The 11,069-nt window shown below is 39.3% G+C and overlaps 1 protein-coding gene across 1 annotated transcript in view; it reads right to left on the bottom strand.

The window, feature by feature from the left end:
- Positions 1-11,069, bottom strand: part of ctnnbl1 (catenin, beta like 1) — a 49,661-nt gene that overhangs the window by 14,347 nt on the left and 24,245 nt on the right. Inside the window, exons 12-13 of the mRNA XM_020612621.1 lie at positions 4,365-4,462; positions 3,387-3,467 (exon numbers count right to left, since the gene is read on the bottom strand). Coding sequence (XP_020468277.1) covers positions 3,387-3,467; positions 4,365-4,462 — 179 coding nt within the window. The remainder of the gene's footprint in view (positions 1-3,386; positions 3,468-4,364; positions 4,463-11,069) is intronic.

Below are 11,069 nucleotides of genomic sequence, written 5' to 3'. Positions count from 1 at the left end.
CCTACATTTCCCCCTTTTCTTTTAACTGTACTTCCTGGGTGTGATATGTACAGTATCTCCATCTGCCTTTTTTCTTGTCTTCATTCCTTTCTCAAATGATCTTTTTCTCTGTTGAACTCATTTTCCATCTGGCCATATATTTTCTATTTGCATCTCTCTCTTGGTCTCTCTAGGTCAAAGGTCATGGCCAAAGTGTTTATTTGTCATATGCACACTTAGGAGACGTGTTTCCCTGTACAATGAAATTCTCACTTTGCCGTCCACATGAATGCCACATAAAACAAGTGAAATATAAAGTAGATGAGCAATAACACAAATTTAAATAGGCAGTAAAATCACAAATCTAAGGCACTAAGCAGCAAGTGAAGGAGGCAAATAAAAACCCAACAAGAACACAGTATAATGCAGAGAGAATATATGCTATGTGGGAGCCGTGGAGTGCAAATACTCAGCAGTGAGTGTGCAACTATGTGTGTGCAAAATGAGTATTTAAACAGTACAGATGGAATTACATGAGGTAGATCCTGAGTCAGCTGTTTAGGAGTCTGATGGCAGTCGGAAAGAAAGAGTTTTTCAGTTTAGAAGTCCTGAATTTCACACTTCTGAGCCTCTGACTGGAGGGCAGTCCACAGCGCAACACACTGACATACACACAAATGCGGCCAACTCAATAGGACCTTCACACACCACTATCAAGCTTCCCAGTCCTCTGTAAACTGTCATATGCTGATCAGCAGGACTGTGGTTTTTTGGGGGGGTCTCTTCCCTCATGGCATCTTATCCTCCAAAAAGAGATGAGTTTTGATCACATAAACTGAAAAAACCTTAGAAAAAAATCAACTGGACTTGGATTTCTAGATCGAAGACGTTTCACCTCTTATCCAAGAGGCTTCATCAGTTCTGACTGACTGGAGTTGAGCGGGAGATATTTATCCCCATCAGTGGTGTTTCAGTCCTTTGAAGGCCAACAATGTCCCTTAACGACTGAGTCGTTACAGCCCAGTATCGGTGAGAGTCGTTACCTGTCTTTGGATCCTTGGTTTTTTTGGGGGGTCTCTTCCCTCATGGCATCTTATCCTCCAAAAAGAGATGAGTTTTGATCACATAAACTGAAAAAACCTTAGAAAAAAATCAACTGGACTTGGATTTCTAGATCGAAGACGTTTCACCTCTTATCCAAGAGGCTTCATCAGTTCTGACTGACTGGAGTTGAGCGGGAGATATTTATCCCCATCAGTGGTGTTTCAGTCCTTTGAAGGCCAACAATGTCCCTTAACGACTGAGTCGTTACAGCCCAGTATCGGTGAGAGTCGTTACCTGTCTTTGGATCCTCCCCTGTCGACCGACGCCTATTGTCCTGGTGGGCATGTTTGGACAGAGATCTCAAAACAGCCCATGCTGCATCTCTTGTGAGGAGCAGTCCCAAGCTAGCTACAGAAAACCAATAGTAACGATGTCCTCGAAAGAGTCCAGCTTTTTTTCACGAGAGAAAACCAGCCAAGTATGAAGACCTTGTTAGTCAGTGCACAGAATATGGATGGAAGGGGAAATGTATGCCAAGAGAGGGTGAATGGCAGCGTTTTGCAGCCTGTTAATTGGTCAGAGCCCTCCACACACTGGGCATTAACGGCAGAATGAAGGGAAGTGCCATTTATGAGACCAACAGAGTGGCAGAAACAGCCTCTACATGGCTGAAGAGAGAACAATCCTGGGGGCAATGTATAAAGCTGTTGCCAGCTGGACACAAGCAGTGTCTAATCAGCTTCTGCTGGGTCGCCTGGAGGAGGAGTTATGCTGCTGAAAGACTCAATCTCCTGATAGTCCCAGGAACATCATTAACGACAACGTGCCTGTGACATCAGAAGATGGTTTTCACTCACACAGTAGCATCAATTAACCTCCTGATTATTTTCTCAATTCATCGATTAATCATTTTCTCTATAAAATAGACTGTTTTATAACATAAGTATCATAATTCTATTCTTTATGCTCCAATCAATACAAGAACAGAAGTTCATCACATGCATTTTTAAAATACTGCTGGTTTTGGTCTAAAAACCTGACAATGCAGCAATCAGGTTTACTGAGGGATATTTATGAAGCCACAATTAGGCTAGTGCCTAGATAATAAATAGCAATATAATAAATCCCTCTTGGTCTTTGAGGCCACACTGGCTACGTTCACATCACAGGCCTTGATCGTTTTCTGTTCTTGGTTCACATTCATGTCTGAAAGTGACAACTATCCACTGAGCTCCTAAACTGCTCCTAAACTGCCACGCATGCACAGATTTAACTGAAATGCAAGTTGTCACGTGCGTACAAGAATAACGTCATTTTTGTGACAGGCAAAATGCGCAATTCCTTTAAAAACTGCTCATTATGTCACAGTATGTTCCTTCTAGTTTGGCTTGATCAGAAGCCTCTCCATAGATGTTCAACACAAGATGTTCTCATCTCTCCACTGACCCATGTCGTTGCTGTGGCTCTCCTTTTTGTTTATTTTTAATGGTCTGTGAGGGGCCGACACTGAATGATAATGCCAGAAGACATGCCCTGAGGACGGAGAGATTGAAAAAAACATATATTCCAATCTGACCGTTCTGATCGGATATGAATCAGATCTAGGATCACACCTGCTACAGGCCCAGATCTGATCTGAAAAAAAAAAATTGGATTTAGTTTGCTCACACATCTGTGAAAAGATCAGATCTGAGTCACTTGGATGGAAAAAAATGGGCGTTAGTTCATCATGTAGTCTAGCACTGTTTTGATAAAAGTCATTTCTGGAGGGCTTTTTTTTTTTTTGTCAAAGGACTGGGCCGGTTGGGCCTCTCAATGGAAGTGGACCCAAGCCAAAACAACACATTGATATGAAAGGTTTATTAAGATCAAGAACTGTTGTAATGTTGTCTGGCACTGATTTATGGATTAATTCACTCCAAAGAATTCAAACCTCATGTTGGGTAATGTTTTTGGAAGGATCTGATTGATCCCGTTGATGAATGGCAGTTATTAGGTTAACATAACATGGCATTATTAATAGTAAAATAAATGAAGCAGCATTGATTGTACAGGTCTGGTCCAGACTGTGGCTTGTACAGGTCAGTTCAGATTTCTTAGGATCCAGTCTGAACCGGATCAAGCTGCTAGTCAGCATGGTCTCATACACTCATACTAAAATATCAAAAAAAACATACTGGAGAACAACTACTTCTAATACTGTATGGGACAGACATAAAAATATTAATGATTCAAATGAATCCATCCATCCAACAAGCTGCTTCCTATGAAGCCAGGGTATAAAAAGACAATGCAGCAAGGAGAATGAAGGGGACAAATTCAGAGGGTGTGAGGGAAGAGGAATAAAAGGGAGAGATGCTTACATGTTTCTCTCCTTCGATCCTCTTGTCAGCCTGTTGAACAGCCTCCAGGTACTTAAAATGCAGCTCCATCAGTCGATCAACCTGGAGAGGGAATGAAATGGAGGCAGACGGAGAGAAAGTGAGAGCATGCAAAAAAAGCACTGTGAAAATAATGAGCATACAAAGAGACAGAACACGATGAGATAAATACACAACACTCAAATTAATTTGATAACATGGTGGTTTAACTGTATGTTGCTAAGTCTGTGGAACAATATTTCAGCCTTGTTCAAATTATGTCCCCATTTTCTCCACATTAACCATTCACCCATTCTGGTTATCTTATTGCTGCAAACAATAAGACTGTTAAAACGAGGGTTTATAAAGGGGAAAGCAAAGACTAGAACATACTTTTTCTAAGATTTTTATTTTTTCTTATTAACATAAACATTCACATAAAATGAACAAGTAAATGCAGGAAATGGATGATGTAAACGATGGTTTAGTAGTGAGAAAGACATACATGTCATGCATCCTATTAAAATAGGACTGAGCAATACACTGAATATGGAATTTTGTGCATATGTTAGGGAAGTTGTGGGAAGTGTGAGGAGAAATATGCAGCTAAGGTGTCAGGTTTGATATTTTAATCACTTTCTCAAGCTCAGTAACATGGCAGAACTTGGTATACACGGGTAGTAGAAAGTAGTACTGTCACTGATGCCTGGATGAGTGTTGTAAATATGAAGCTGAATGTGAACTCTGGCAGAAAATGGTGTATTCGTATAGGACTACAATGCTCACAGTAAGATGGTGATAAAGAAACTGTTTTGTCAGGGTGTTTAAATTTAGCATATGGATGTGAGATGACAAACAGCTCAGCTTAGGCATCCTGAGGAAGCAGTCTGCTGGTAAACAAAAAAGATACAAAGAAAAATCTAGGTGAAAGGAGCAGAATGAAAGCAAAATTAGAAATCCAGAAGATGGAAAAAAACTGACCTTCTCACAGTCATTCTCTGTGAATTTGTTGAGGAGTCTGCTTCTCTGTTGGGACTTGAGATTTCTCAGCATGGAGGCGATGATGGAGCACACATGTTCTAAGGAAGGTGAGAAGTAAAGCTAAATCTTCCTCGTGTACATCAGCAAGGCAGCATCTGAAACATTCTCCCATTAAGTTTTATACATTTATTCAAATTAGCTTTTCTATATATGTACTGTTTTTTTGTAGAATAAATTATACACTAGCTTCTTAGACACACTCATGTGTGTAGGCGTCCTGCATGATCACAGGACGGTTTATCAAAGAGCTGCTAGTGTTTATAATAGTAAACTGGCTTCACAACCCAACATGTGCTTTAACTAACAATGTATGAGCTACAAGAAACACAAAAAATGATCTGTGCAAAGCTCATTCCACCCACATCCACAGCCCATAGAAAGAACAGAAAGATCAGTACTTGATAATTTGTAATTACAGCACACAGCCAGCTAAGCATGGACACTTTCACACAGGGTGAACAGAACAAGAGGATAAAAAATGTTAATGAAATTTAGAAATCAATTTTCATTTTAGGGCATGCTGGAACATGTGTAATGGTTCTGGCTGTGGCTGAATTACATTTTTCACTGTGAAATCAGGGCCCATTTAGCAAGGGACAGGTCTGAAAACATGTTAATTGACTAAATTAGCAACAAAACCAGTTAATCTCAATAAGTGCCCTTGTTAACCCAATTCAGGTTATGTACAACATCCAAACACCTTTGTACTCACAGGCTGCACCAGTAAGTGACAAGCATAACTTTTTATACATTTTTTTAAACTGCTACACAAAGAGCACATTAACAGGACAGAAGACAGAACATGGAGGACAGGACAATGAATACAGAACATTTAAAAATGAAACATAGGGGGGTTTACATGTGGTTTGTGTGTGTAAGGGTGTGTTTAATTCTGTGCAGTCCTGTAAGTATACAAATTAAAATAATAATAATGATAATGACAATAACAACAATAATAATTAATTAAGAATAGTAATAATAATAATTTCAGGCAGGTGATTGAAACTAGTAAATAAGTAATAAAGACAGGGAATGTACTGGCACTGTTTCCGCCCTGAACCACCGGCCAGGAACAAGACGAGGTCACCATCAGGGAGCTCCAGAGTGGCTCAGAGGGGTGATATTGAATGAACAATACACTACACACATAGGGAGAACATAATATGACATTGTAAAATCTGTGGATATACACAACCGGGAAAAATGTAATTGGACTTTATCAACAAGAGGTCAATATTCTCTCTCAACGAGGCTTTGCAGTTGCTAAGCAACGAGAGTACAGGAATCAATCCCATTTCTGCTTTTTAAAAGGGGTCGTGTTTGCTGTCAGCTCCCTTTGTGTAGTCCCCTACAACCCATATCATCCTTACCTGCAAGACTTGAAGGCTGGAAAGAACATGTCCATGTCAGATCTTTTAGAACATACTGATATTTATCTACAGAACATTAGAAATATGAATGGCAGCACCAAAAAGCAAAAAATGCACTAAAACAATACAAATCAAATGGAGTCTTGTTCCTTTAGAGAGTTCAGTAGAAAATATGTCCTATGAAAAGCTGAAATGCATGGAATTTCAGCTAATAACTGTTAAATTTGTGAACCAGAAGCCTTCAACTAAAAGAAAGAGGTGCTGATATGAAACTCCTATGTTCTCTTTGATTAGTTTCTTACTATTTAAACTGAATGCCTCAATTATTTTCAATGGTGCAATTAAAGCCCCTGAAAACATAGTTTTAAATCTTTAATATGTCTATAATATTTACAACCAATATATATCAGCAACCACTTGAGCTTGAGAAACAACATCCTACTGTCTGCATGAAAGACACGAATGGCAATATTCACTTTGGTTCAGATTGACATATCTCAACTGTTTGCCAGAAGAATTCATGGTCTCCACAGGATGAAGATAACCCCCTTTGTTGATCCCCTGACTTTTTGTTTATGTCTACTTCATATTGTTTAGGTTGACAATGAGGTTTTAGTAACACGTCTTAACAAAAACTGGATGGATTGTCCTAAAATTTGGTGCATAGCGTGTTAGCCTTAGGATGAAATGTAATACCTTCAGTGATCCCTCAGCTTTTCTTCTATCAGGTCTTAACAAATATGAAATTTAAAATGAAGGTGTTTTTAAGGTGTTTAATTTCCCCCCTTTACCAATTAATGGACAAGTTTAAGAGATCTATGGATAAAATAACTCCTCAATTCAGATTAAGACGGTTGGTGTTTTTTTCAAAGGTTAAATAGGGATTGATTAAAGGATGTCAGCACTTCTGTAAAAATCCTTAATATCGTCACATGTTGCAAGAGCAAATAAAGCTACAGTACAAATACACCGACTAGCTGCTGTGACAAGCTTTACATGCAGTTTAAGCTATGTTGACAACCGTATTTCCTGTACACAACGACAAGGAGGCTAAATGCCATTTCTGAAAGGACGCTACTTTATCAACTTGATCTGAGAGGTAATTGATGTCGCCACCTCCACACCCTGCCCAGGACACTATTGATTGCTGGCTGTGGAAAGTTTTCTCCAAAGAATTTAAAACTAAATAGTGAGTGCTCTGAGGAATGTGAAGGGGGATTACATTGTGGGTACAACAGCATCCTCACCTGTCTTCACAAAGGTGTTTATTCAATATTTCATTTGAATGATTTGCTTTAAATTTTGATACTACAAATTCTCCAAAAGAACTATGACAGACGAGTACTGCTCAAGTACATTAAAAATATTTCAGATTCAAAAATACATAAGCAAGAACAACTTCTTGCAGTGCTGCTGCAAATGTCAAACCACCATGTAGTCTGGCACCAAAGGTGAGCAGGCTACTTCACCTTGGGTCAACCTATACTTGTTAAGAATGCAAGGTCACTAATAAGGGTGTTAATGAACAGGATAACAGATGGAATTAAAACTGTATATATACTGCATCAAATAAATATTAGAATTGTTAACTTCAATGATTCAAGCCAAATATTGATTCCAGTTTGTGTCCAGTACAGAGGCTCTCACTGTACTTGTAAGCCAACAAGAACACAAAAATACAGTATGTGTGTTTAAATTAAGAAAGCGAATAGGAGAAAAAAGACAAACTATTTATAAATATATATAGGCAGTGGTGAACGACGAGGGAAAGCTTAGTGAAGGGAGCTGGTGTGTGACTGGAGATTACTCACACAGGACAACGTGAACCAACAGAGTAAATGGACCAGCACTAACTGAGGGAAAGGAGGGAGTATATATGGGTGAAGGACTTGGGAATAACTAGCAACAGGTGAAACTAATGACTGCTGATTGGGAACTGTGGTGAAGCTGGGGCAGGAGAGGTGGAGCAGAACAGGAAATAATACCAAAAATAAAAGCGCAAACACAGGAAGTGAGACCAACTCAACACATCTCTTGAATGTTGCATTGCCTTACATCTGTCTTAGGGATGTGCAATATAGACAAAAAAAAAACCTAGCTATTTTCTGGTGTAGTGGTTCAGATCTGATGTGAACTAAACGAATCCAGGCAAATCATCCCAATTCCAATAATCATTTAATATCACAATTAACCTGAATAATTAAATGAGAGGAACAGAATCACTGTTTCTGCCTGGAAATAAACAAAAGCATTAGATAAGAGAATTGTCAATGAGTCAATCAGTCATTGTGGCCTCAAGGTACAGTCCGTCAGAGTCCAAAGTCTCCACCTGGGCGGGTCCAAACTCACGACTGCAGCACCATCACTTCTTTCCACTAACCCACAGCTGTCCTAACTTTTATCTTCTCCCAGTTACAAATCTTCCTATTGCTAGAGCCAGAGTCATGGTTTCATGCCAGCTCTACACCCCTTCTTCTGAGAATTGTCTGAGATGTCCAGTACATGAACTTCTAGGTCACATTGACCTAGCGCACATTTCCTTTTTCTAAACATGAACAGAGCACATGAACTGTTCACATAAGGCTCAAGTTATGTCCAACTTCAAGCTTCCCATCTTGCTTGAGCATACTATCAGTAGATAATTCCCAAGGATCCTCAAGCACAAACATCTCCAAACAGTTAAGACAAGAGAAACAGATCTCTCCAAGACTATATAAACACTTAGCTCACCCTTACATGACTACTACAAATAATATCTATATCTGACCTACACACTATTCTATTACATATTACCTCTAGATTGGTACCTTATTTGTGTTTGACCACTACACTGGGATTTTGTTGAAATTTTGCATTTTTCAGAAATGTTTGATGAAGTCTTATATTATAATAGCTCCCTGCCGGAAAACAGTGGACTTCTCTCTCTCTGGGTTGGGACTGAGTTGCTGCCCCAAGTGCGGGAGTCTTAAGTATCTCGGGGTCTTGTTCAGGAGTGAGGGTAAACTCGAGCGTGAGAATGACAGGTGGGTTTGGGCAGCAGTAATGCAGATGTTGTACCAGACAGTTGTGGTGAAGGAGTTGAGCCAAAGGGCAAAGCTCTCAGTTTACCAGTCAGTCTAACCCTCACCTATGGTCATGAGCTGTGGGTAGTGACCGAAAGAATAAGAATGTGAATACAAGTGGCCGAAATGAGTTTCCTTTGAAGGGTGGTTGGACTTACCCTCAGATATAGGGTGTGGAATTTGGAGTAGAAGTTGCAAAATGCCAAGATGGCAGCCGCCATATTCATATTTTGGCTTCACCTTTGTATAGCAGAAGAAAGTGATGACACTGTCCATACTTATATAAAGTCAGTGGTGTGGGCTTTCAAAGCTCATTTTGATTGGGTTTTTGGATTTTGTTTTCCCTTAATAATAAAAACCTTCATTTAAAAACTGCATGATGTGTTTACTTGTGTTATCTTTGACTAATATATAAATTTGTTTGACGATCTGAAACATTACAGTGTGACAAACATGCAAAAAGATAAGAAATCAGTAAGGGGGCAAACACTTTTTCACACCACTGTATATACACACACACACACACACACACACACACACACACACACACACACACACACACACACATATACACATTGTGGCAGATTGTTATGCACAATGGTTATATTTATGATTTACAATTATCTTGGGTGTTATAAATACATATTGACTGCCAATTTCATGTAAAGTGGAACAGCAGCTCACTATATGTTGTCATCTTGTTTAATAAGCAGATAACAGTATCAAAGGTTGACAATCACTGTTCTGGGTACTGAAATATTCTAGAAAGGGAAGGTGACAAATTTAACTACAGACCAGCTGGGAACACATGGACACCTGGTGCAGTTAGATGGTGGAGCACTGACATGCTGGAATGGTTGGTTATCGTGTATTAATGTATCTGAATAACTCCATTAAGGATGCGTTGTGTAAAAAGCCAGACACATGAAAAAATGTATTTATTCATACTTTCATATTATACAATGTACCACAGGGCCATCAAGAAAAATCTGGGTCCCACTCACAAAGAGCATTTTATGGCTCGTGCAATAGCTACATGGTGTTCGAGACAGCACAATCCTACTGCTGCTAGTGACACTGTGTCACATGAATCCCTAGGAGCCAACATATTAAAGATTTAAACTACTACAACCTCATAGCTGGCACCTCCAAAAGGTAATGCATCAAATCCAGCCATCACCTTGAACAACATCACAGCACTTCTCCGTCAACCTTTGCTAGAGGGATATTTGCATTCAGCCAGCATTATGCATGTCCAACTGCTGGCATTCAATCATCTTCCACTAATCATTCACCATTTGCCTCATCTTTGCACCAAGGGATCCATATCACTAAGTTAACATACAAATAACCCTGAGTGGTCTGGATTCATTTATTGATTGACAGCTGAAGGAAGTGTGGTGTAGTTCTGGAGAACAGCAGAGAAAAGACAGGTGGTACTTCACAGAGAGACAGACTGGATGTGGACTAGCGGTGCCCTGGGGAGAGCATTCAGCCCCCAAGGCATTACAGGTTAGTCAGTCAGGGGTTATAGAGAACACATTCAGAGTCAGAAGGGACATGAATGAACTCTGGCTCTAAACTGTAGGGCATTTCCATGTCACCCTGAATGTGGACCAAGAACCTGCTGTACCTGCAGTTTCAGGTGGCGACAAAGCCAGAACTTTCTGAACTTCTGAATTTGCCCAGAACGTCAGACACGATGGAAACAAAAAAAATAGATTTTTAGTTAGTTTTTCAAATTATTTCTCCTGGTTCCACACTTCTTTGAACTTTGTGGTTACAAAAAAAGAGCAGAGCCATTTTGGCTGGCAGAAATGATTTAAACAGAAACTAGATTCCTGTCATCAAAATATAAGAAAAACTCCTGAATTGTTGTTAAAGGCTATACAAAGTATTATATACATGTGGTGCATGAGTAAGAAAGAGTTGGATTCTCCAGAGATTGCAAGCAAAACTTTGAGCAAAGTACTGTAACTTGTGTCATACAGTACAAAACACATAATGAATGAATCACCACATATTCTGTACACAATCACTAGAATAGCTGCCTTTATCCCTTCTCTAAGAAATAGTTTGTGATGAGTAAGGTAACATTTTCACACATTCATTTAGTTCTTTATACAAAAAAATCTGTTATAGCTTTTATTAAAACTTTCTTATGATTCATACAGTATGTTGAAATTTTGTTCCACCTTGAAATGAAAAGTTTG

Source organism: Monopterus albus, unplaced genomic scaffold (assembly GCF_001952655.1).
Source record: "Monopterus albus unplaced genomic scaffold, M_albus_1.0 scaffold126.1, whole genome shotgun sequence".
Lineage (NCBI taxonomy): Eukaryota > Metazoa > Chordata > Actinopteri > Synbranchiformes > Synbranchidae > Monopterus > Monopterus albus.
The sequence above is the reverse complement of the archived record's forward strand: the minus strand, read 5'-3'. Positions and strand labels throughout refer to the sequence as shown.